This window comes from Sardina pilchardus, chromosome 3, assembly GCF_963854185.1.
Source record: "Sardina pilchardus chromosome 3, fSarPil1.1, whole genome shotgun sequence".
Taxonomy (NCBI): Eukaryota; Metazoa; Chordata; class Actinopteri; order Clupeiformes; family Clupeidae; genus Sardina; species Sardina pilchardus.
Window position 1 is genome coordinate 33,268,655 of NC_084996.1, and position 26,921 is coordinate 33,295,575.

The 26,921-nt window shown below is 45.2% G+C and overlaps 2 protein-coding genes across 10 annotated transcripts in view; both read left to right on the forward strand.

Annotated features, from left to right (window-relative positions):
- Positions 1–13,097, forward strand: part of card11 (caspase recruitment domain family, member 11) — a 25,632-nt gene extending 12,535 nt beyond the window's left edge. For 3 of the 7 annotated variants that reach the window (XM_062532934.1, XM_062532933.1, XM_062532938.1), the window contains exons 5-24: positions 1–68; positions 666–812; positions 2,250–2,375; positions 2,475–2,669; positions 3,196–3,375; positions 3,494–3,545; positions 3,633–3,763; positions 4,379–4,485; positions 4,618–4,661; positions 4,880–5,012; positions 5,578–5,779; positions 5,940–6,066; positions 7,339–7,579; positions 8,237–8,324; positions 8,768–8,863; positions 8,997–9,117; positions 9,249–9,431; positions 9,694–9,821; positions 10,701–10,816; positions 11,315–13,097. The exon at positions 1–68 is cut by the window's left edge and continues 112 nt beyond it. In XM_062532934.1, coding sequence (XP_062388918.1) covers positions 1–68; positions 666–812; positions 2,250–2,375; positions 2,475–2,669; positions 3,196–3,375; positions 3,494–3,545; positions 3,633–3,763; positions 4,379–4,485; positions 4,618–4,661; positions 4,880–5,012; positions 5,578–5,779; positions 5,940–6,066; positions 7,339–7,579; positions 8,237–8,324; positions 8,768–8,863; positions 8,997–9,117; positions 9,249–9,431; positions 9,694–9,821; positions 10,701–10,816; positions 11,315–11,540 — 2,711 coding nt within the window. In that variant the 3' untranslated portion in view covers positions 11,541–13,097. The remainder of the gene's footprint in view (positions 69–665; positions 813–2,249; positions 2,376–2,474; positions 2,670–3,195; positions 3,376–3,493; positions 3,546–3,632; positions 3,764–4,378; positions 4,486–4,617; positions 4,662–4,879; positions 5,013–5,577; positions 5,780–5,939; positions 6,067–7,338; positions 7,580–8,236; positions 8,325–8,767; positions 8,864–8,996; positions 9,118–9,248; positions 9,432–9,693; positions 9,822–10,700; positions 10,817–11,314) is intronic. The other 4 variants (XM_062532935.1, XM_062532939.1, XM_062532937.1 and 1 more) reach the window with 3 other exon arrangements.
- Positions 13,098–17,681: 4,584 nt separating this feature from the next.
- The window catches only part of gna12a (guanine nucleotide binding protein (G protein) alpha 12a), a 31,611-nt gene continuing 22,371 nt past the window's right edge, over positions 17,682–26,921 (forward strand). For all 3 annotated transcript variants that reach the window (XR_009938685.1, XR_009938686.1, XM_062532941.1), the window contains exon 1: positions 17,682–18,506. Coding sequence is in view for 1 of the 3 variants with exons in the window: in XM_062532941.1 (XP_062388925.1) it covers positions 18,189–18,506 (318 nt within the window). In the remaining 2 variants the exon portion in view is untranslated. The remainder of the gene's footprint in view (positions 18,507–26,921) is intronic.

Genomic DNA, 26,921 nt, shown 5'->3' on the forward strand with positions numbered 1-26,921 from the left:
TTCTGGAGCTGGAACGCAAGAACGACATGCTGGAAATAAAAATTCAAGAGTTGCAGTCAATCATCCAGGTAACTCCCACAAGAGCCGTGCGTAGGAATGCTTTTTCACGGGTAATGAGCAGCAGCACAATAAGAGGAAGGAGAGGTCAGAGCCAGAAAACGCTGCCGGCGCCACACAGCCAACCTGGAGACTAATCCCACTGTGACATTGTGTCAGCACTAAATGAGACGCCAGAATTGAACGGATCTTGGCAGCAGCGCAAGAAAAGATGTTGTCCTTTGAAATTCATTGTAACTTTTTCTTTTCTCTAAAGTCTTTTCATATTGGCTGGATGTGGCAGGTCTTTCTATATAACTGAGCACAGCTAACAATGTACAGTAGCATGTCCACAGGGATAGACTGAAGTGGCAGGTTAAATTCTATACTCATAACCTATCTGTTCTATTGGGTGCATTAGTCTGGTAACTGACCATATAGAGAAACAGTCACACAGTTGTTAATGAAATGAACGTGTGTGTGTGTGTGTGTGTGTGTGTGTGTGTGTGTGTGTGTGTGTGTGTGTGTGTGTGTGTGTGTGTGTGTGTGTGTGTGTGTGTGTGTGTGTGTGTGTGTGTGTGTGTGTGTGTGTGTGTGTGTGTGTGTGTGTGTGTGTGTGTGTGTTGCAGCCAGGACCTCTGCCTGATTCGGACAAGGCCATCCTGGACATCCTGGAGCATGACCGACAGGAGGCCCTGGAGGATCGCCAGGAGCTGGTCAATCGCCTCTACAACCTGCATGAGGAGGTGCGGCAGGCCGAGGAGCTGAGGGACAAGGTGAGCTTGAGCCGAGGGGGCCTCTGCCTGGGAGAGGGCTCAATACAGGGGCTGGATTGGCTGGAAGGTTATGGTGGAAGTCTCAATACAGGGGCTGGATTGGCTGGAAGGTTATGGTGGAAGTCTCAGTACAGGGGCTGGATTGGCTGGAAGGTTATGGTAGAAGTCTCGATACAGGGGCTGGAAGGTTATGGTGGAAGTCTCGATACAGGGGCTGGATTGGCTGGAAGGTTATGGTAGAAGTCTCGATACAGGGGCTGGGTTGGCTGGAAGGTTATGGTGGAAGTCTCGATACAGGGGCTGGATTGGCTGGAAGGTTATGGTAGAAGTCTCAATACAGGGGCTGGATTGGCTGGAAGGTTATGGTGGAAGTCTCAATACAGGGGCTGGAAGGTCATGGTGGAGCTCAGGGATGTAGTGGAGGCTAAACGCAAACAATTGATACAAACGTTAGACAATAACCTCCACCATCATCAAACATGTTCTGAATGCCTTTGTAAAAACATTGATACTGCATGGTGCAGTCCACCTCTCCAAGATCACAGTGTACCTGATCACCTGTTATTTTACCACTACCGTACATCCCTGCTGGAGGTGTGTGTGGGCCGGGGGCTCTGGAGAAAAGTGTATGCTAAATCCTTCTTACCACTCACAACATACGCAGCAGGTTCATAGGAGGCTTCTGTCCTACGGCTGCCACCCTACTGAGCTCTAGCTCTGTATCCCATAATAATCAGCTCTAGCTCTGCATCCCATAATAATCACCCTACTGAGCTCTAGCTCTGCATCCCATAATAATCACCCTACTGAGCTCTAGCTCTGCATCCCAGTGACAACCAACCAACTAAGCATCCCTTTTTTAGCTTTAGTGAGTAGACTGAGTTGAACTAAAGGAGAATGACTTTAGGTAAATTACCGATATTCACAAAAAGATGCCCTGTGCACCATATGTACAGATTTATCCTTTCCCCTTGCTAATGGTATGGAGAGCTAAAAAGAGCGTTCCGTTCAGTTCACTTTTGTTGTATTTCCCACCCAGTGTTGTTAGATCAAGGGAGGAAGGGGGTGAAAAGTAGAAGTGAGAACCTGACAGATGGCTGCCACTCTTGCTATTTCTGATAGAGTGGAGACATATGCTCCCCCTACTAAATGCTGCATGGTAGTTGATAATTGAGCATCACATGTCAGAGGTGTCACATTTCAGAAGACAGAGGAACTAGCATGACTCAAATGTGTTAGAGAACATCCTCCCTGAAGCGGCCTCCATAACCAAATATAGTGATAAGCCTGTCACACCTCTGTCCTCCACATGGGTGCTAATTCAGATATGACTCAGCGAATTTTGCTTCCGTCGTCAGGGAGGATCCATTTTGAGAGGCTGGTAACTATGATGCCCTAATACTGTCGTAATCATGGTGCTATCATTTTGTGCAACAGTACTTGGAGGAGAAGGAGTCATTGGAGCTGAAGTCGTCCACTCTGGTGAAGGACTGTGAGATGTACAAGAATCGCATGAATACCATCATGGTGCAGCTGGAGGAGGTGGAGCGGGAGAGGGACCAGGTGACACAGCATGTTGGATAGCCTTCTGCACAACTCACCCCGCTCTCAACCAGTTCATCTCATCCATAGGTTGTGACGGCTCTCTGTGCATTATTACAGGCTTTCAAGTCGAGGGACGATGCCCAGAAGCAGTTCTCCCAGTGCCTCATCGACAAGGACAAGTACCGCAAACAGATCCGGGAGCTGGAAGAGAAGAGCGACGAGCTGCACATCGAGATAGTCCGCAAAGAGGCCAAGATTGTCAATCTGGAGTCCAAGCTGAGGCGCCTCGCTAAAGATAATTGCCTGGAGCAGGTATATACAAAGATTAATCAATCAACCAATCAATCAGTCAATAAAGTGACAAAAATCACTCTGTTCACACAATGCTTCCCCAGACCTATACACGTAGATACACCAACATACATCAATGTCTTTGATTGATACAGCTGTGAAGTCATGGTAATGACAATGAAACACATGGGCCCCTTCTCAACCTTTCTCCTCGATGCTCGGTCCTCAGGCTTGTTCCCACTGATCTATAAAGAGCACTGGATAGACTATCCCATTGTTGCCGCCCCATTATTCTTTATCTAGATCAGTGGGAACGAGGACCGTGGAAGGAAGGGAGGATAGATAAAAAGACGAGAGAGAGAGAGGCCCATGGTCTAGAGCTGCCTTTCCCTCAGCCTGGGGGGTTATGACCTGTGCTGGTAGTTTCATGTCAGGTCACATGAAATAGCCAGATTATTTGATCAACAAGTTACACAATGGCTTGCTCAACATGTTGTGATAACTGAAGTTGTTGTGTGCACCACCAGCATTATTTGAGTATTTTTAGTCTGCCCACCAGAGTTTGCTTCGAGACATTCCGTCCACGATCATCTCGCAGGCTCTGGGCCAGCAGGAGCCCAAGGCCGAGGGGCCATCCGAGGACTCTGGGGACGAGTCTCCGGAAGACAACAAGTTCTTTATGCCTGAGCCGCGGTTCAAGCGGCGGCCAAACCTCAAGGGAGCCGGGGTAAGCATTCCGCACCAGGTCACAGACAACCACAACCCTTCTTCTTCCTCTTGTGCCGTTTTTATTTACAGAGGTTTTACGTTTTACGTCTTATGATTTTTTCTGGATCTCTTTCCAGATTGGCAGAGCCAAGTCTCCTGTGACTACGCCCAAGGCTCCTGACTTTCAGGGTACCACAAGTTGTCTTGTAACTGTCAAGTTGTTGATGTCGAGACGTTGTTGACGCCCTAAGTAACTGATGTAATCTTTTTCAATAGGTGTGTCAAACACGAATGGAGAGCTGACCGAGGCACCTTGCATCGACAGGCCTCTCTCTCGGACTTCAGCCTGTATAGTCGTCAGCAACCCCCCAATTACTCCTACCAGTGCCGCAGAAGCCCTCAATAAAGTAAGAAGTCTATTTCTAAAAGAGGACCTTAGAGGGACTTAGAAAGAGGGACTTGTTCTTCAAGCCAAGCTTTTTTAGTTTACTTTAGCATTAGGCATTTGTCTTTCATACACTCTTAAAGCAATGAAATTGGAACAACACAACTTGCGTTTCAACACATTTCTGTGTGTAGAGAGGGACAACGCTAAGTGTTGATACCTTTTTTATTCGTTACACAATATGTGTTGAAAATAACACAACTTGTGTTGTTTTTATAACACATCTCTGTGTCCAGATTGGGACAACACGTTCATTTTAAGAGTGCAGTGGGTGTCTGGGGTGGGGTGAAGTGACTTCAGGTGTTTTTGACATGCTAGCTGCCCCCTTAGCTTTCACTGTAAGCCCACTCACATGCAGGTTGTTTTTACTCTGGAGTTGTGCTTTAAAAAGAGGCACTTGTTTGTTAAAAAGGTTCTTGTTTCTTCAAACCAAGCTTTTTTAGTTTAGTTAAATGCCTGAGGCATTTGTCTTTCACTTCACTTGTTAACCATAGTAGGTGTCTGACAGGGGTGAAGTGATTTCAGGTGTACAGGTGTACAATTCAGTGTTTGTCTTTCTTCATTTGTTCTTATGCAGCTCCGTCTCCGTAACGACAGCATTGTGTCAACGGCCCCTGAGCCTCCAGGAAATGCTTCGCTTGTCAGGAGAACCAAAGAAGGAGAGTACGAATTTCAACCAAGAAGGTAAGAGTGTTGCCATTGAACGCGCCATGCATTTCCATCTGACACAGTGCACAGTGAGATGGCTGTGGTGGTGCAGAGTGGGGGAGATGGGATGGACAGTTTGGATTTCAGCTTCCTCTTTCTTTTCTTCAGCCTCTCCAGTGTGGACAGTGACAGTGGTGACTACATGGAATTTGGTGAATAATAACTTTTCTTTTCCTTCAAGTTTCCATTTGGCTGAATCCCCAGACCAGACTTTGCGGTCTATGCTGTAGTATTGTCTGTCTGTGCCTGCACAGTAACATTCCCTCAGAAACAACTGCACTATGGGAGATGATGGGGTTTTAATCCGTCTAATGATGTGGGTAAACATGACTGCAATGAGAGGCCTAATTCTCTCATATTTCCTCTCTAGATGAGGACACTGACAGGTTCTCCCACAGTCCTCCATCTATCCACTCGTCCTCCTCTTCTCACCAGTCAGAGGGCATGGACTCGTACGACTTGGAGCAAGTGAACAACATATTCAGGAAGTTCTCGCTGGAAAGGTAGAGATAGCAGCCGCCCAGTAACTGATTGCGCTGTGTTGTGGCGCTGACGTCTTCACAGAGGTGTTCCATTCATTTTCAATACAAATTTCTGCCAAAGGATGGTTGCCCTTTTCAGTTATGCAAAATGGTGTGCTTAGTTCTGTGTGAATGCATTGCTCGTAACGGAAGAACAAGTTCCATAAAATTAATTTGTATTCAGCTGTTTATGCAGACAAATTCCATGTTTATGGGTGCATATCCTGAGGTAATTCCAGTCCATTTGCTGTAATTTTAATTTAGTGAAAGTCTCCTATAATGTTACTGCAATTTTCTAACAGTAGTTGTTATAGTGGATAATGCCTATTAAGCCTTTTATTCTAGAATCGGTCAAATGTTCATGGAGAGTGCTTTCATTATTACCTATTAAATGCAATTTTAGAAACATTTCAATTGATTTTAAATTTAGTCAACTGTATTTACCCATGTCAAGTGAAGAAGGCACTACACAGAAGTAGCAATGGTGGCATTTTCTTTCTTGTAGTAGTATATCCTGAACTATCTGGTTGTTTTTTTGTCTTTCTAGACCATTCCGTCCCTCTGTTACCTCCTTCACCCGAGTCAGCAGCTCGCTGCGGCCCATCCAGGACATCGCCCTCCAGGGAGACAGCCTCCTGTCCGACGTCACCCTCATGGGGGGAAACGACAGCGGCATCTATGTGTCCTCAGTGCAGCCAGGCTCCAACGCAGATAGGGCCGGCCTCCGAGAGGGCCACCACCTTCTAATGGTGAGAGACCCAGGACAAGGAGAGAGTGCCGTTGGGATGGTGCAGACTGGGAGGGTGGGGCAACAGGACAAAACTTAGCTTGAAAGCCTTTCTTTATAGAAAAGGGAGTCCACAGATACCGGGCTTGGTTCTAACACCCCCTCTTCTGTCTCTGTGCTAGTTGGAGGGCTATATCCGTGGAGAGAACCAGAGAGTGCCTCTGGACACTTGCACCAAAGAGGAAGCCCACTGGACCCTTCAGAAGTGCTCTGGACAAGTCCAGCTCCATTACAGACCCAACTTTGATGGTAACGTCTTTTAACATGAACACAAGGCACTTTATCCTGTTTATTTTTTCCCTGGTCCTGTTTTGTAACCATTGCTTGCTGTGCCAGAGGAGAGTCTGGGCCTTCTGAGCGCTGTGAGAAACACATCAGTCTGTCACACCAGAGCTTGCCACCCAGCATCTGTACCATTCAAAGCGCAGGGCAGGTCTTTGGTCTGCAGGCCCTTGGGCGGTCTGCCTTCTGCCTTGGCCATTGTTCCCCTCCCCCCTCCTGTCCATCTCCATGCTGCGGGCTCACCGCCATGGCTGGCCTCAAAGCAGCTCCCTCCATCATCAAAGAGTCCACCGTGTTAGAATCCATCTGCCTCCACATGGCTGTGCCCTAGGGCTCTCTGCTCATAAAGTCTGCCCATCTCAGTTTAAACTTGCTATATATCGGCCTCAGAGGCTTACAAGAAAGCACTGCTCCGCTGGGGCGATGCGCTCAGATGTTTACTCTCTGTGGGGGTCTACTCTCTGTAGACATCCAGACCACAGACTGCTGGACACCACCGATGAACTCTCGTATCTCAACAACAGATGCTGATGGGCCTTTAGAATGAAGCTCAAACCCAGAGCCATACTATTAATGGGTTCAAATAGGCTCATCCGGCTGATCGTTTTTTTCTGTTGGCTGATGGAAGTGAGTCACAGTGATCATGAGAGGCTAAGCTGACGTTGTACATTTGTAGTGGTTACAGTTCATTTATCAGCAAAGCAGTGCTGTCTCACCTGCTTTTGTTTCAGTGAGATAAGTCATATGACGTATCACTGAAGTGAGGATCCATGCAAGTTGCAAAACTAATCCTGCGCAGAGGTGTACTGCATGCTAATAGGCCATTATGCACTAGCAGAGCAACCCAGCCACAGAACTAACCAAGTTTCCTGTCTCTCTCTGAGACTTGGCTCAACAATAATAATCCAACATGACAACATTGTTGTGTCTGTGTCTCTGTGGAAGAGAAATATTTGGAGTGTTGATAAAGATAGCATGCCTGTTGAAACAGTAATTAACACATAAAGAAAGTGTCATTTCTGAAAACAAGACCAGGAACTATGAGAGAGAGACAAAGAGAGAGAGAGAGAGCGAGAAAGAGAGAGAGCGAGAGTGAGAAAGAGAGAGAGGTGTAGATGATTGCATGAGGAAGTACCATCATGGAGAGATCAAGTATCTCCCATACCGTGTGCTGTTTTAACGCTGTAGACCCTGCAGAGCTACTGTAACTGTACCCCCCGATTCATGTTTTGGCTGCAGGTTACCGGCGGCTACAGAGGGACGTGGAGGATGGCAAGCTGCTGTCCGGCGACTCTTTCTACATCCGCGCCAACCTGAATGTGTCCGGCCCGTCAGACAACTGCTCGCTGACCGTGCGCTGCGACGAGGTTCTGCACGTGCTGGACACCATGCACCAGGGCAAGTGTGAGTGGATGTGTGCGCGTGTCGACCCCATCTCTGACAAGGACCTGGACAAAGGCACCATCCCCAGCTACTCCAGGTGACCTAACACCCCCCCCCCCCCACACACACACACACACCACAAACAGAGTGAAAACAACTCACAGGGAAAAGAGTGAACGAACGAACGGGAAACAGGAGAAAATAACTTTAGAGTGGTTGATATTTTTTCTTTCTGCATGGGCCGAGCTGCTGTAGCCTGTCTCAAGGTAAAGGTTAGGGACTGAGGCAGGGAAAAAAGTCCTCATCAAACGGCTGAAAGGAAACACATTTGTGAGTTTCTTCTCCAAGGAAATGACCCTTTTCACTCCAAGGATGTGGCCCTGTACGGTTTGTGCTAGCTTCACCTGAGGGCTCTAACCACACACTGAAGAGAGGAAGAGGCTGCTCAGAATGCACAGCACACAAATACATTACACAAATCCCCTCTTACCACACATCAAACCAGGGCCTCCTTCAGAAGAGCATGGAGACTGAAATGAGATTTAAATTGTCTCCTCTCTCTTATGTCTGTCGCTTATGAACTACCTATATAAATGCATGCTTTCTTTCTCTCTGTCTTTGGATGAGAGCATCAGCGCTGAATGAAAGTAAATGAGATGTTGGATGCAGAGAGTGTTCTGAGCTGTAATGAAACATAACAGGGGTGGCTGTGCCGAGTGTTAACGGCGCCCTTCCTCTGCGTTTGTCTTTGCAGGGCCCAGCAGCTGCTCCTGGTGAAGATCCAGAAGCTGATGTGCCGCGGGGGGCGAGACGAGGCCGATAGTCAGCGTGGGGGGCTGAGGGTGAGTTCACGCTAGGTGAGAGGGAGCCACAGAGAGACTGAATCAGAGGGAGAGAGAGAGACAGAGAGAGAGAGAGAGAGAGAGAGAAAAGAGAGACACAAAGAGAGAGAGATGCTTTGGCTTGTTTCTGTACCCGCTGTGATGTCAAAAGTGATCAATAGAAGCCGTGCGTGGATGAGAATGGGCATTTTGATGAGGCACAGGAGAAGTTTGTTCGCAGTCTCTGCTGCGTGTTCAGAATATCTCATTGGAGCAAAAGAGCCAGCTAACTTTTCCTGTGTTTGTGTGCATTTGTGTGTGTGTGTCTGTGTATCTGTGTGTCTGTGTGCGTTTGTGTGTGTGTGTCTGTGTGTCTGTGTGTCTGTGTGTCTGTGTGTCTGTGTGTGTGTGTGTGTGTGTGTGTGTGTGTGTGTGTGTGTGTGTGTGTGTGTGTGTGCTCGCAGAACTCATTAGTGCCCGAGGAGTCCACTCTGCCTGCAGACCCCAAATCCAGCCCTCGTCTGTCCAGAGCGAGTGTGTTCATCTGTCAGATTCTGCAGGTAAACACTTCTTTTGCTCATCTTATCTCTCCTCCTGTCAGAGGCAGCCGTGAGTGGGCCCGGTGTCAGAGCACCACATTCCCACTGTGTGGCCTCGTGAGATTAAGAGCGTCTCTCTTCTGTCTCCTCTCAGCTCGTCAGCAGGGCTGATAACAAGTACAAGCGCATGAACAGCAGTGATCGGGTGCGGATCGTCAGCACTGAGAGTTTGCCATCATTTCCCAAACCCTTCGCCGAGACGCTGAGGAAAGATGGTGAGTGGGCCCAGTCCCTCAGCCTTTTTTTCTGCCTGAATCGGACTCAGAAGAGTGGAGCCTACTGGTGTTGAAGAAGACACCGATCTCTGGTTGCCTTGTTTTATACTTCTGCTTAAATGTCTTTTCAGATGCATCAGATGCGGAGAATGACCTAAAGAAGAGCTTGAACTTGATACCGTACAGTCTGGTGACCCCCTACCACTGCCAGCGCAAGCGGCCCGTTTTGTTCGCCCCGAATGCGCTGGCTAAAACCATTATCCAGAAGTTTCTCAATCTGGGTGGAGCCATGGACTTCCACATTTGTAAACCAGGTATGAATGTCATGGCCTGAGAAATCTGATCTCCGTAGGCAGGCAAGGGACAATGACTGAGACTGTGGTGGGTGGACCGTGTGTGCTTTCCAGTTCAGTGGTCATTGTATTATTGTTAAGCTGTTTATCACGTGAACCTCACAAAACAAGCAGCTTACAGCACTTTTCTATCCAGCTTGATGTACTTCCTAAAAAACGTGGCAGATCAAAGAAAGGAATAACCACATACTAACATACAGTTTTGTTTTTCTTCTTCTTCTAGATATTCTGTCTAAAGAGGAGTTCCTCATGAAACAGAAGATTGAAGATTCAATCATTTATTTCAAAGAGAAACAAGCCAATACATTTGAATGTGTCACTCCGGAAAATATTGAAACAGTTGCCTTTAAGGTAAAATAAGCAATTCTGTTAGAATTTTTTTAAATGTTGCCCCCAAAAGACCTCCTTTCTAAGCACTAAGTTGTATTTCATAAATGTTCTCTTCTCCCTGCCTGGTTAAAGTCTGGCTCATTTTAAAATCTCAATCAGGAGATTTCTCCGTACTCCATACAAGTTCATTTTCTCCAGCTCACTGACCCGTTACTCCTCCGCAGCTCTCTCCTCTCCCGACTGTAGAGTCATTTAGAGATATCTTGTCTGATCTGCACGCTCTGTAAACCTCTGCCTGTTCTACAGGAGAGAAAATGGAGGTAAATTCAGACCTGACTAAGTAATAGCTTTCCTCTGTTTCCCCTGTATCTCCATGGGGAATCTCCATGGATGTGGCCAAGCTGCATAAGCTGTAGGCTTCATTTTTTTCAGGTGTGTGTGTGTGTGGGGGGGGGGGGGGTCAGGTGTGGATATGATGGGTTCCATGCCATGCTCTCTCTGCAAGTGTGTCAGGAGACAGCACTAAGTTTCCATTTCAAATGGGATTGCAGTGAGAGGCGAGAGGAGAGGAGATGGAGAGATGGAGAGTGTGTGAATGCAGAGTTCTCTGGGGAGGGGGCTTGGTGTGGGGGGAGAGAGGGCACATGATTGAACCATGACTGATTTGGAGACGGGTGCAGGAATTCTCCTGCCTTCCAGACAGCTGCTTCTTCTCTTTTGAGTGCATTTGAGGGGGGGTTGGGGGTGGATGGTGCAACCATGGTAATGCCTCCATGAGAAACCGTGCCTAAGCTGCAGGATTTGTCTGTGTCAGACAGAAACATGTTTTGACTGTTGCCTTTTTTGTGCATCTCGACTTTGTTGCTGTGAGGAATCGATTTGTGTATTTTTATCCCCCAGAATAAACACTGTCTAGTGGAGGCCGATCTGGGCTGTGTGAAGCACCTCCTCCGCAGGGAGATCTACCCCATCATAATCTTCATCAAAATCAGCGAGAAGAACATCAAGAAATTAAGGTGTGCAATCTGTTCCGAGACATAATGCACTCACCTATACTTGTGTTTTATGGTCGGGGGCGCCAGTGGTGGAGAAATTCTTCATGGCCTCATTTTGCATTTCCATATGCACGACATGAGCGCTTATGTCAGAGAGGGCAGGCACACACATAAATCTGACATCCTACTTCCTGCAGAACACAAGCCGCTGGAGTGTGAAACGCTATATTTATGCAACTGTCAGGATGTGTCTGTGGGTGATCTGTAAAATAATAGCCTCAAATCTGCCACTAAATGCAGTAATATAAGGGCAGCAGTAAAGGTGATGAGCACATTTTTTAAGTGTTGAAGATTTTAAAGATGAGAAGTTTTTATGTTTTTTATAGATAGCCTAGTAATTTGGACTTGTTTAAGGTGAAAAAGTCTAGATTTGGAGATGTGTTGTTTTGGGATGCTTGTTTAAGATGTTGTAAGATGCCCGTGACCAGCCGCCTGCTCCGTCCTGTCATCTTGACTCAGGTCCACCTGTTTGTCCTTCAGGCGTCTGCCGGTCAAGCTGGACTCTGAGGAGGAGCTGCTGCGCATGTGCCGCGCCAAGGAGAAGGAGCTGGAGGGCCTGCCCTGCCTCTACTCCACCGTGGAGCCCGAGGCCTGGAGCAGCGTGGAGGACCTGCTCAAGGTCATCAAGGACAAGATCCTGGACGAGCAGAAGAAGACCGTCTGGGTGGAGCAGGAGCTGCTGTAGAACTGGCCCCACCTGACCTGACCTGACCTGACCAGTCCTGGAGTAGAGTGGAGTGGAGTGGAGGTGCTGCAGGGTGTGACTCTCTCTTGCCACGCTCCCTTGAGCATGACGCTGGCTGGCTGGCTCGCTGCACATCCTCTGAAACTCTCGGCGTCACCATTTCCAGCTAGAGCGGGATGTAAGCTGCGAAGCAAGCATGCATAGGAAATGACGTCACCACACCGGGCTGCCAAGCGAAGGTGTGCTGCTCAGCAGAGACAATAACGTGGATGAGGGATGTTGATGATGAGGTATTCACAACGCGTCAAGGAAATGTTCTCACCTGAGCTTGCTCTCTTTGTCTTTCTCTCCACAAGTGATGCCATTGTCAATAATACATTAGCTCTCCTTCCCCCTATCTGTAATACCCAATAAGGCACAGCTCATTGCACGTTGTGGGTCTCTATCAGTGGAGTGCTGCGGGCAGATTGTCTCTGCAGTTGTTGTATATCACGCTGAGTGACCACAAACAAGATTAATGCTGATAACTATAAATTGAATTTTGATGCCCTTATATGTCTCTCTGTGTGATGAATGGTACAGAACTTATATATTTATTATTGCATCTATCTTTTACACTGAATGTGTATAAGTAGTGTGTGTGTGTGTGTGTGTGTGTGTGTGTGTGTGTGTGTGAGAGAGAGAGAGAGAGAAAGAGAGAATGAGAGAGAATGAGAAAGAAAGAGAGTGTGTATGTTTTCCTGTTTTTGCTCAGGCTTTCCCTCGCCCTGATAAAACATTGTCTCTACTTGTTTTATCACCCATTCTCAGTGAACTGATGATTTATGCCTGGTGGCATATGGTAGTGCTAATTGCAAACATGTGCCTCACTGTAGAAAAGTAGCCCAGAAGAAGCAGCAAACACACACAATTCAGTGTGCGGGGCTTGATTGATTGCGCTTTTTCATGTGTATGACTTTGGATGCCTTTGTTTACTGACATCCAGCCTTTTTGCATATTTCATGAATTTCTGCCCCGTTAAGACGAAAGAGTTTTCTTTTTTTTTTCTTAATGTTATTGAAACATAATCAAGAGGGAAGCCATTTTCAGAGCTATGCATTTTTCACAATTTAAATTTTGTTTCAATAGAAAGAAAAAACATTTTTTTTTTTTTAACTTCCTTATTTTTTAGAAAATTACTGAATTCAGCCTGTTGAGAGTTGGAACTCTTGTTCTGTAACAAAGGTCCTTAAGATTTTCCTATTTAAGAAGATAAGTATGCTGTACTGTCATAGCCTACAGAAAAGTATGAGATTGCTGAATGTATTAACATTTATTTTAATTATATATTTATTGTAGTAACATTTGCTTTGTAAATAGACATGCTACATGCCTGTAACAGATGTGGTTGCTAACTGCTAAGCTAACTGTGCCAAGCTATGTGCCATTGTCACTTTGTACCATGCATTATGATATAACCCCCATGCATTCTAACTGTTGTATGTCATCATGCCTGGATGTGCTGAAACTTGTGTAAGACATGTGGTGTGTTTTGATATTAAAAACTAACCTGCAGAACAGGATGTGTGTGTGCTATGTGGCTAGAGGCGGGCTTCATGTGCACCAACAGAGACCATTTAGCCCTTAGGCTGCTAACAGGAGAGTAGAACCCAAAGGGCGACTGTATCGTTGTGTTCCAGTGCTGTTTCTATTGACTCTTACTTTCTCAAGCCACCAGCAGCACCTCCTGCTAACGCATAGTACAACCCATAGCTGTCAAAAACATGCAAGTGAGAAGACAACAAGAGGAGAATTCTTGGAGTTTCTGTGTCATCCAGTGAGCAATGGAAAATTCAGTTGAAAAATTGAGCCCAAAAACAAAACCTTGCTGTAGCCTTTATGTTGTTGTGGTGGTGGTGGTGGTGGTGGTGGTAGTTCCTCTTCAGGCAGCGTCACTGCTGTCAGACTGAAGGCTGACGGTAAACCAATTTTCCACTGTGATTGTAAATACCTGAAACAGCTCTCTCTCATCTCTCTCTCTCTCTCTCTCTCTCTCTCTCTATCTCTTGTCTCTTTCTCTCCCTCTCTCCCCCTCTGTTTGCACCTATGGATCTGAGATTATGAAAAGCGATGAGTATCATAAAAAGCAAACATTTCTCTTTCCCATTTCAAAACTCAGCACCATGCATTTGTGCATTTGTCTCTCGGTGCTGTCAGTGCCAGTGCTGTTGGAGGCCTTGTGACGGCTTCAGGTTGTGGCCCTGTTGCTCCTCATGAGAGGCCTGGGTGGAGGTGTGAAACAGGCATGAAGTTGCACTCGGCGCAGATCTCAGAGTGCACAGTGCCATTCAAGGGTTCTCAGTTCATCCAACCAATGACATGTTTTTTGACGCATTTAAATCAGCCATTTTTAGACTGCCCCCCCGCCCACACCCCCTCCTTAGTGAATGATTTTTTCGAAGCTAATTATGAGATCGAATTTCTTTTCGACCACAGGGAAACTACCTACGAGCAAGCAGGGAAACTACCTACACAAAAGCCTCACTGAACACCACTGTGGCCAACTTTGAGTGGATTCCTCTCCTCTCCTCTCCACTCTGAGTGTGCTGCTGTTTGGAGAGGCTGCAGCTGCCTGGCTCCCGTAACCCCTTCCTCGCCTCGCCCAGCTCTGCCACCGCTGCTGCCAGGGAGGCCGGCCGCCACAGGAAGACGTGTGCACACGCGCTGGCGCGCGGGTGTGGGGTTGTGGGGTGGACGGGTGGCGCTGCTCAGTGGCAGATGGCTCGCCAGTCTGTTTAATGTGACACTCCCCCGAAAGCATCAGTCAAATCTGTGAGGCCTCTGCTGAAGCCAAGATGTCATAATAAACTCTCCATCAGAGCAGTGTGTGTGTGTGTGTGTGTGTGTGTGTGTGTGTGTGTGTGTGTGCGTGTGACAGACATCAAGACTTTTCAGGACTTCTCCCTCCCCACTGCCATCTGTGCCCACGAGTCGTGCTGCTCATCAGTGAGCTATTTCTGCCTGAGCGCTCCCTCTCTGAGCGCTGCCTCCCTCACTGCAAGTTCACAAGGAGTCGTTCATCTGCAGCCAAGTGCTGTGGTCTGTGCGAGCCGAGCTTCCTCATCTTAGCCGAAATAAGTTTCATTTTTGGCTTGGCCACCAACGGTACGGCAACATTTGCAAGCATGTTGTCATTTCCAAAATGCAAAATGCAACGTCTCTGCCCTTATTGAAAACAGATTTTCAATTTTGTTCTCATTAGCTAAACGTTCTGAATGCAATATGCCTCATGAAGTGAAGATAATAATGAAAGGCTTTTGTTTAAATAAGCACATCCTGCTTGTTCAGGGTAATGGGAAAGAAAAAAGATAACCAGCATAAATCAATTCTGATTTTGCATGCAGTTCTTCAAGTAAACAGAATTGAGATATAGATTTCCATTTCATTGGTCAGGCCCATTTGAAATATATTTGACCAGAAACGTTCATGTGTTGGTTTCGCTGTTAAGCACAAGTGTCCATGTGAGTTTATTGTTTACATGAATCAGGCAGGTACTTGCATGTGTTTCATTGCAATGCTGCAGTTGTACAATGCACCCTGGTCCTGTATGGTCATGGAGAAGTGAGCTCCTGCCGCGGTCAGCTCCAACTGATCTGATTTAATTAGTTAGGAGGGCAAAGCTGTGAGGTGCGGCTGGGAGTAAGATGCTTCCCAGAGACTTTTCTTGTTGTATCTCCATCACAACAAGTGTGCTAGTGGCATGTTTGAGCTGCTACATATATATGTTCTCCTCTGCCATTTGATAACGCACATAAAAAACTCATCTGCCCATGTCTTTGTGGATTATCACATTTTAGCTAATATTTCATAATGAATCAATTGCCTCAAAAATGGGAAAGCTCCTACCATTAAAATCAATCAAACATGCTTAGAAACACGGGCATGAGGAAGAATTGTGTTTTGATCACCAAGCCAGGGGAATCTTCTCTTTGTAACCCATATGGAACGTTCATTTGAGTGAAAGTGTGGTTTGTTCTCATGTTTCACTTATTGATCCATTTGGTCCTATAACATTGTCTACTTGGTAGAGTGGGTTTTAGGCCAAAGCATGCCATCATTGCTCATGCATCATCTGGGCCCACTTCAAGACAATTCACCACAGTCCATCTACTTCATCTGCTAACCAAATCTGAGCCAATTAACCTCCTGCTTCAAAATCAACTTGAAAGCTTTTCCATTAACTATTTTTGCTTGCAAATATTGAGTCAATGATTGTTTTTAAAGTCTCGCCCATATTCTCAGCAGTCACAAAGAGCTTGTTCTCAAACTTTTAAACAGCACCTAATAATGTGTGTTTGCCTGGCAATGTAAAATGTAATGCTATTTATATGATAATAGATTTTGAAGGACATGTTTCAGTGAAAGGGTCACTTAAATAAAATGAACACTCTTGTTTTGTTATGTTCAACTATATGTTTATACTGAAGCATGAGCCCATTATCACATAGACAGTTATGTCATTTGAGCATTCTTTTAGTTTGATAAAATTTGTTCACTGTTACATAAAGTATTTTTAGCAACAAAGACCACCAGGACGACTACAGAGATAAGCAGTCATCGGGTCATGTGGTGAACTGAAGATCAATAATGTATTTGATTTCCATTCTGTCGTACGACGTCCAAGCTTAAGCAAGAGAGTCAGATGATGAGCTGTTGACATTTAAATGCATAATGGGACTACTGTGAGACTCCTGTTAGATAAACATTCATTGGACTGCACATTATTTTCCCATCAGATGGCTCCCAATGCTGTTGCTGTGAATTCTTCATTCATTTACCTATTGGTAACCAGACAGGATTGATGAAATTATGTTTTTTTTTTAAAATCAACTAACATTTGATAAAGCAGGCAAAGATAAATGACCATTACAAAAGAAATGCAGTGCGACACTGCCCTCTGCTGAAAGTTTAAGAGAAAATGACACCTACCACAGCAGGCGTCTGGTCTGGAGGTCTACAGCCCTAGTGGTACCTGGAGCTTGTTGCCTTGTAGTGGCAGTTTTACAGATCTGCACAAATAGTTTTACCTCTCAATTTTAAACACATGTACCAGACGATATGTCAATGCTTATATCTCTGGGTACAGCAACACTTAGGCCAATACACAACAGCCAAACATCTTCCTGTTAGGTCCTTTTTTTAAGCATTATTGTAGCCCATAAATGATTTATTTGACTATTAGTCTACAAGAGTACAGTGTAATGGTCACTCTTTGAAATTCTTAAGGAGACCATTTAGAGGCCTACTATTGGCAATCTGGGATAATCACACCAGATTGGTTCATGAATGTAAGGTGGGCTATAATTGCAATTGGATTTGAAGGGACAAAAGTAGGCCTATCCACTGTTGCTGCCTAAAATTGCCCCCTATGCAGAAGGCCCTCCTCAAGATATTCAAAATGATGTGTTAATGAGTAGAGGAAACTAAGAATGGATGTAGCCTAAATGTCATTGTTAACGAAAGGAAACAAACACTATTTTTATACAAAAAAAAATATATGCCTTGGAGCTCAATATGTTTCACCAACATATGCTGGTTTAAACATGATAAACAACAAATGAGAAACAAATTAATGAAGTTCATGATGTGCAACAGGTTGACTAATGAGTAATTGGATTCCCGAAATAATGACGATTAAATTTAGGCTATATGCAAAAAATAAAGTCAATTACTTAATGAGGCACTAACTTACATGTAATGAGCAGACCATCCATTACGATTTAAGATTCAGCCTCTATTTAACATAACACATTTCCAGAGAAACACACACTATTTGATAAAATTATATGCCTTAGAGAGTAAGTATTTTACCGACATTATTACCATTTAAAACATGATAATCGGGCCATTCATTATTGCAGAATTGAGCACAATTAATAGACAAGGTGATTTGAGCAAACACACACACACACACACACACACACACACACACACACACACACACACACACACACACACACACACACACACACACACACACACACACACACATACACACACACATACCCCCAATAGCCCTGTTGGCTATAGCGCCTACATCTGGCAGTTCCGGAGTGCTTTACAGCTATTAGAAGGGAGGGGGCTAGTCCAAATAAACTTCCAGCTATCGGGAGAGAAAAGAAAGGATACGCGGCTCCCGAAAACTTTTCCTGGGATCAGTTAGGTGTCCAGCGCCAACATTTTTGTATGTATTTAAATGTTTAAGAATTTAACATATTACGCATTGATGGCACTACTTACGAATGGAACCTGACAGGAACGCATGCTGATATCGGTTCCACTGTCTGTGTCAACCGCCTTTGTTAGATAGACGAGCGTGTAACTGTCTTCATCACTTGAGTTGCATTGCTGGAATACAAATGTTGGCTTTATAAAGAGAAGATGGTTCTTACATTTTCATTCTAGCTGTTTCGTTAGTTGTATATTCAGCCAAAACCAACTTGTCAGTAATAATTTTAGTTTTCGTGTTTTAGTTTACTTTAGAGGCATGCCTTTCGAAATGTATTGAAGGAACTTCCAACTCCAAACTAAACCCTCTTGCATATTCCCAAAACGTCTCATGCAAAGTGATCCACAAGATTACATTGGTGGTTCACATAATTAGAAACGATGGCTGGCGTGGTGCGCACCCTTAGCCGGTGTTTGCTCCCAGCCGAAGCCAGCCATGAGAGAAGTAACAGCAAAGAGAGAACTCGGGACAGAGATCCAAATCAAGAACGAGATGCAAAGAGACGCAGTCGAGAAATTGATGCTATGCTCGCCCGTGAGAGACGCTCAATCCGCCGGTTGGTGAAGATTCTGCTCCTTGGAGCCGGGGAGAGTGGGAAATCCACGTTCTTGAAGCAGATGAGGATTATCCATGGGAAGGAGTTCGACAAGAAAGCACTGCTGGAGTTCAGGGATACTATCTTTGAAAACGTCATTAAGGTATTTTTTTATGTAAATGACTACCGCTAAATATGCTCCTGATAAAATAACATGTCACTCACACAGTAGGCTATACCATGCCATAGTGCTGATACACATCCATAATGCATTCACTTGTTTATTTGGCCCCAGAGGCAGACTTTTCGCTTTATGTCATGCTGTGTGATCACTGTCACAACACAGAACATATGCATTTTACAGCTTTACTTCTTCATCCGTCTGCTCAAGCAAGTTATCACAAGCAAAGAGTGGAACTGGAACTGGAGGCAAACTCTGAAAGTTCAGAACTTGTTCAGTTCTTCGGTTGCCTATTAGTTGTCTAGTGTTTGGGGTCACGGGCTTATGACAGGGCAGATCAGTATACAAGGATAATTAATAACTGTTTCATTTGAGCATGTTGAAGCAGCACCTCAGTGGCAGAGGCCTACAGTTAAAATTTCGGGACTGAGCACATTGCAGTACAGTTCTGCCAGACAGGTCAAATAATTAACCTAATCGCTTGTCATCAGTTATCAGGTGGTGTTGGTAGGGTGTTTTTGAGGTTGCCTGTTGCAACTCAACAGCTGAACACAAACCTGGTCAGCTATGGTGAGGCTTAAATCTGTTGTTTCTATTGTAGTTATCCAGTTGGAATCCCATTGCTTTGGGAATTCCATGGCCATTCATTTTAAACAGCTCTGGAATTCCATTGACCTTTCCTGTGCTTGTCTTAAACAGGTCTGACTGATGCTGTCAGTGGTTATCCTAACCTATTCGTATGGTAATAACCATGTAATTGTAATGCTGAATACAGTAACAGAAACAAAGTAGCCAGAAAAAGAGTATTGCAGCTCTTCCACAGTAGGACAGTTGTTGTAAGCTATCAAGTCTAGTAACATTAGGACTTTTAAGCTATGTCAACAAAAATATTTGGAACCATGTGTGGTATATATTTTTTAATGTGCACTACTGACAGCACAACAATATAGCAACCAATGTCCATTTAGAACCTCACACATTGGCCCTACTTTAAATGTTGGGCAAAGCTTAAAGTCCATCAACATGCATGTTTTTCAAGTATGGATAGCTATCATGTGCAATGCGTGCGGTAAAGGTCTTGGCCATGGTGTCAAATTAGCATTGCATAACAATTGATTTTGCCCAGTTATTAAATTAGCTTAATTATTATTATTATTAAATTAACCATCCTGTTAAATTAGGGCACATTGTGTTTTAAGAATTTGATTACTGACTAATGATGTTGCATCTTTAATGAGTACATGACAATAAACTTGAAACATCCAAACTCCATATATTCTCTCCATACTCAGCACAGGAGCAGCGTGTCAACTCTTTTGACCAGAGAGTGGCCTCATACTAGTCCTCTGGTTTTGTCTGTTTTCGCTGAACACAAAGCATGTGAGTGAAGTCAGCCATGTGAGCAGCCGGTTTTCACCTAGTAAGCTGGCCAATTCCCCAGCTCTGCTGCGTCAGTCACTCACTCAGTCACTCACTCACTCACGGCAGTGGTTGTTTTACTCAGTCTGAGCCTTTTCCGTGGGATGGCTCCCAATGAGCGGCTAAGCTATGGGATTATTGCTGGGTCATTTCCTTGTGAACAGGTCTATTTTAGATGCCTTTGTATTGAACAGCACTGACTCACAGCCTGTAATTAACGGGAAGTTTGAGGGGTGGGGGGAGTGGAGGATTTGTGTGAGAAAGAAGTGGCCCTGTACGCACCAGTAATCCCAAACCATCGCCAGCGGCCCTGTGTTTAGGAGACACAAGCTCTGTGGGGACAGTTGACTCGAGATTAGAGATGAATCTTCTCTTCAGCAGTGCCAGGGTTTGTCCCGCCTTGTTGCCCCCACTCCCCCCACACACTACCCCCCCCCCCCCCCCACACACACACACACACACACACACACGCACACACTCTGATTCTAGAATCCCAGGGTACCATAAAACTCAAGAGCTTGACCTGACCTCATGTGGTCAGTGTTTTCCAGTGCCTCCATTCTGTCTACTTTGGACGCGTCTCCATCGCAAGTCCCCTCTCGGAGGGCTGGTTTTCCACTCCATCTATTTTATCACTTTTTTGAGGAGGAGGATGGTCCCTCTTTGCTCTGCTGGATGCTGCTTGGGCATGGACCTGGAAAGGCGACTGACTGCCTCGATTGACCAACAGCTCCATACACCAGCTCCAGTCCGAAGGACAGTTGACAGGAAATAGCCATGCTGGGGTGGGGGGATCATACTGTGTCTGTTGTGCATGCATGAGCGTTGGATAACTGGATTTATTTGATGCTCTTGTCCCTGGAAGGACAAAGCACATGTCTCAGCAGCATACACAATGCACACAGATAGGCAACACAGTCTGCGAGGTGAACCAATCACACGCTGTTATTACGTCAATCAGCACTTTGTTATCTTGTGCACGGTGGAAAGAATCGGAAAAATAATTGTTATCTTTACCACAGCATGATGGTGTGACGAATGGGATAGCTTTATCGAAAGTTTTGATTTTCTTGCTGAAGGACATGTCCCTACATTGGAGAACAAGAGCCTGACATTGAAAGTAAGATCCATTCCAGTAAGAAAGAAAGAAAGAAAGCCTCTCACTAATGAGAGAGATATTGTGTGATTCTCTTTTTCATCTTTCATCTTGGGTGCTGAATCCCCAACAATAGTGTTATAAGAAGATGATTGAATTGTTAAACAAGGTTATTGAATGAAAGAATAAGATAACACTCCAAATTGACTTTAAAACTTTTCAGTTGCCATAGTTTGGAGTGCTGTACCATTTCTTGTTTTCAGTAAACCTGCATGATTCCCACAACTTCAAACCACCCACCCTCCACCCCCACCCATTCCACTGCACCGCCCTGCACCATTCCCATGGCTCCAGGCTCCAGGCTCTCATCACCCTGTCTGGGCCTGGGCCCTGCGCTGTCCCGGCCTCTTCCTGGTAAGGAGCAGCAGGTCTGAGACAGCCGAGCCCCCTGCGTGAGCATGAGTCCTAGCATCCATGCAGAGCAGACACGCAAGCTAGACCCCCACTCAAAGGTGCGCTTTGTTTAGGCCCGGCTCCCGATTGCGATCAGATCCCCCGACTGTGAGCCGGCGAGTATAAAGATGGGATTGTGAGGATGCCGTCCCGCGAGAGCTTCCCTTTCTCTCTGCTGCCGGCCGCTGCTCAGCCCCATCCCACAGAGCAGGACGAGCGCAGCGAGAGGGGTGGAGTGGAGGTCAGCTAACTGCATATATATACTGTCTCCTTTTTCCATGCTGTACTTCTGATGAGCGCGCTGAGCAAACATGCTAGTGCTCTGTGTGGAGATGTGCTGCAGCATGCAGGCCTTTGTGAGTGCTGTGCATGTGGGGAGACTGCTTTTGTGTGGGTGTTCTTCAGTTCTTGCACAAGGGTTTTTATGCACTAGCTGTTAGCACACATGTGCTGGTGTTGTGGTGGTGACGAGGGAATCATTTCTGCCCAACTGGTGTACACAGGAGGGCCCTGCTGCTGTATGTTGAGCCTAAACACGCCATGTGTATCCTGCAGTGTGTGTATTGGCAGTGATGCCATGTTTCAGCAGTGCTGTGCCATTCGAGAGTAAACACAAAACAGCAGCGAAGGAAGAGGAAGGTGCCAAGTTGGACTACATTGGCGCTAGTTTGGAGGCAGCACAAACATGATTTAACAACCCGCTTGCCAACCAGAGTCTCACTCTTTAAAAGTCCAAAGAACTGTCGCAGGACAGGATCGGGGGAAGTGAAATACCGTCTGTGTGTGAGAGACACCGAACAAGCTGGGAGTAATCTGGTCTTGGGCTGCCAAAATGAGTGAATCACACACACACACACACACACTCATACTCTCTGTCATGAAAGTTAATATATGGCCTATAGTGTGAGCCCCATCTTCAGGTGTGGGAGTGTTTGTGTATAGGGCAGAGGGAGCTTGTGTCTGTATGAGACTTGTGTAGTGTAGCCTTGTTTGAGTAGAAGAGAGGGAGAATGTTTTTCTATGACCTTTTATAGTCGAGCGTGCCAGTCAGTCAAGGTCAGTTTAGAGTCTGGGCTGCCTTGGCTCTGAGAGAGGAACTGCGTGGTATTTGGGATGTGTGGGACCACTTGCCCCAAAGGAAATCACTGCTCCTGATCCAACAGGAATAGTATGCTTGCAATATTCCAACACTATCCTGTCTCTGACAGCACAAGTTGCTTAGTCCAAATCTCCATCATGGCAACTCTATATCTCAGAACTCCTTAACGTTTATGCAGGAACTCCGTGGCTTGCTGTCCTGCTCACCATAATCAACTTTATTGTCCCTAAGGAAGTCTGCAATCTGTCTTGAGCTGGAGCAGGAGATCTGACATGGCGTGACCTGTCTTTCAACTTGCACACGCAGCTCCAGTCACCTGTCATTAACCTCCTCAGGGAAACAGATAAAGGGCTGGAAAAAAACTAGGGAAGTTCAGGCACTTGTGCCATTTACGACCTTTGAAACCCCCTAGAGCTTTACCACCACACATCTAAGATCTGAGATAAAAGACAAACAAACAAACATGTAAACATGCAGAGCGTTGCCCCACTCCTCCTGAGCCAGTGTGGCTGTGAGCAGGCGGGGGGGTTGGGGGGGGATTTGTCCCCTGACTGGGGCTGCTGAGGGGAGCTGATGTGCAGTCTGTGAGCTGAGGGGATGGGCAGCCTGCTCCGCCACACTGACCCCTCCTTGACTTGGCCTATCTCAGAGCTTATTAGGTCTGCGCTCTGAGTGCCTCCCTCCCAGACACCCACTCCTCTCAAAACAGACACACGCACACAGACACACATTCCTCACAACCTCACATTGCACTGGTTAGGTTCTATGGTCTCTGTGATTGCTGGCTGTCTTAGATACAAGTTGTCTTAGCAAATAGCTTAGACACATTTTCTGCAATAATTCATTTATTTTGCAAAGCTAGATACACAAAGCTCATCGGGGAACCAGGAATCTAGGAATCTAACTACCAGGTCAAAACACACTGTCATGACAATATTATAATAAAAATAAATCTTTGCAATGTCACACTGATAATAAGTATTGCTCACATTTTTTTTATGTTTTGTCTCCAGCAAGCAAACACATGCTTGTTGAGAGATATATATCAAGCAATTTTACAGTAAGAGAAAAATACATCATAGCATACAATACCTAAGTTAAACTACTCAGCATCATTCATAATGCTATAGCTACTCTCTGGTCTGACTCTGTATCAGGATCACAAGTTGTAACTCTAATCCTTTCTGGACTGATTCAGGAAAACAGGATGTTTGCCTTTGCCAGATACCATTGGACGTTTGCCCTGGTGTGCATTATCTATCCTGAGAACAGATCCTCAAATGCACTGACAAATGGGGTATACGAGTGAAGAAATTGATTTGTGAATATTGGGTGGTGGACTGAACCAGCTGCAAACCAAAGCAATTTAATGGAGACTACAGTAGCATCCCCAAATATTATTATATTGAGTGCTCTTAATGTCTGTGTTTTGTTTGCCGTTATTGATGATGGCCACATTGTATACTGAAAAGCAGTTACTTGTTTATCAACAGTTTGTGTGGTGTCATTTTGTAATCTTTGGACTGCTTTTACGGTAGTGTCCTTGTATCATTCAATATATTACATCCCTATGGTGGAGAGGATTTAGTGATGCAAGGGCAGATTTTGTGCAAATATATTAGAGCGGACTGCTGAAAAGTGTAGGGACAGAATGTGTGTATAGTGTATAGAATTGTTGTAGAATACTGTACATGTGTACTGTATATTTACAGTTGGGATTTATACCGTATGGGCATGTATGTCTACTCTGTTCTACAAAGGCAAAATACCTTAACTCGAGTGTGAAACTGAGAAAAATTACTCTTTGTTGTCCAGCCAAATGTATTATAATATACAACATACAGTATATAATAAATAGGACACTGGAAATCTGGCTATTATAAATCTGAATATACAAAAATATTGACCTTTGTATTATCTGCCAACAAATAAACAGTCATGCTAAGGCAAAAGGCAGTAATTCACACAATAATCAAAATGGCTGTCACCCAGCCCCACAAGGAACTGAAATGAATAGAGAAAATCATTATAATCAGTGGTTGAAGTGGGTTGGAATGCACCGAAACATAATAGCCACTTCCACAGTCCCACCTAAAAATGAATAGTTATTTCTACTGGCATGCTTCCTGGTGACATTAATGCAAAAGCTCAAATTGTTTTTTTTTGATATAAAGGCTGACATTAGAGACATCAAGTATTATCATATCGCATTATACTTTCTCAGATGGGTAAAAATCCCTGACAGTCCTGAAAAATACAGCAAAACAAGATAGAGCATGTATAGATGGCCCTTGCAATGACAAATCACACTGCCTAGGTATCCAAGGATTAACGCTTCTTTCCATAAAACTTGAGAGAAAATAAGGGGTTATTGTTTTTTAAAATATAAAACCATTTCTGAGCTGCCAAACATTTTGGGTGGCCAGGAGGGCCTTTTTCACATCTGTGCCCAGGGGCGCAAATGGGGTTCAATTTATGCTCTACACAGCAGTAAATGCAAGCATGGTTCAATATGTTACAAAATACTTTACTTGATTTATATTGTACACAGCAGTAGGGCCTATCTCTAAGCTTTAATTGATCAAAAAGAATCAAATTTAAATATGTCAACCTATACTACCGTAAATTATACACTGAGGGCTATTATTAAATATGTAATTATATGAATAAATTAGAACGAAGAGTGTGCAGCTGGATTCCTTCACTTAGTACATTTCTACTGTATATAGGCACATCTCAAAGCATTGTTTTTCAGTGTAGAAATGTCAAATGTGATAATGATTTACATACAGTATGCCAGTTGGGTACTAGGGTACCGGCACTTTTTTCCCACCTCAAGCACTGGCTCACATCATGCAGTCACTGTGGTGTCACACTTTCAGGTAATGACTGAAGGCAGCATTTTGAAATTCAGAAAGTGGTTAAGCACACATGCATATACAGTAATAAGCACTTTTTAGTTGTTGTTGCATGCATGGCAGGGTATGGGGATTACATGAGTGGGCTGCTGAACTCTGCCACTAATGACCAGAGTCAGACCACAGCTCTGCTCTCAAGAGAGAAAGTGGGGTGGTGAGTCTGACCACGGCTACAGGCTGCAGGAAGTGCTTGTATGGGGTGACACTGGGAGCAGTCATTTTCAAGCCCGTCTTTCCCGTGTGATCCATCGGAGTGACTGGGGCCCATGTTGGGGTAGCGGTGCTGGGGTTAAGATGGAGGCCCCAGAGCCGGCTGCTGGCTGGAGGACGAGGGGTTGTTTAGCTGATTTAGCTGTGCTTGAGTGCTGCTGACAGACACCCAGAGCCCAGGGCCAAGCTGCTTACTCATCACAACTACACCGCCACCACATCTCTCATACGGACTCCTCACTTACAGTATATGCCCACTCTCTCTCTCTCTCTCTCTCTCTCTCTCTCTCTCTCTCTCTCTCTCTCTCTCTCTCTCGGTCTCTGCTTACTGGCGTGACAAATATTTTTGCATGGCCAAAACCAAAACATAGAGAATGCTTGTAGTACAAATATATGGCAAATGCATATGCATTCAAGATCATCAGCAAGACATGTACATCTCAAGACATCAAGATATATGCATCTCTCTCTTTCTCTCTCTCTCTCTTCTCTCTCTCTATCACTCTCTCGCTCTCTCACTCTCTCTTTCTCTCTGTTACTCTGTTTCTTTGTCTTTCTAACTGTCTCTCAACTCTACCCGTGTTTGTCTGTCGGGGAAAATCCCTAACTGGCCATAATACCAGCACAAAGCCTCATTGATATGTCACTCATTGTCAAAGAGTTGAAGCCTAAAGGAAAAAGAACCGTACTGAACTAGAAGTTGGAGATACAGTTGTAAAAATAAGCAGTCAGGGTTGTTTTTTCCCCCCTTCAGTCTTTCTGAGAAGTGCATTGCGCTCTCCTCACTCACACTGAGGTGAGGTTTTGGTGGTTTTCAGAGCTATTTTTGGGCCTGTGCCATTGCCTGGGGAGAGATTGGAAGGCCCATATCTGACCTCTAAGCTGTGATAGCGTGGCTAGCTCTCTCTCTCTCTCTCTGTCTGTCTCTCTCACCCTCTATCTGCCTCCTGTGGAAGTTGCCTGGGAGAGCAGAGAGCCTATCCTTCCCCAGATAGTGACTGGCAGAAGTAGGTGAGAGGTCAAAGATTCATGCGTGGGGTCTGGGGCACACGGGCCAGTCTCATGGAGACCAAACATAGAGATGGAGGCGAGCAAGGGAGACAGAGAAAGAGAGAGAGAAAGAAAGAAAGAAAGAAAGAAAGAGAGAGGTAAATAAAGACACAGTAAACTATAAAGGAAAAAATGGAAACACACAGAGTAAA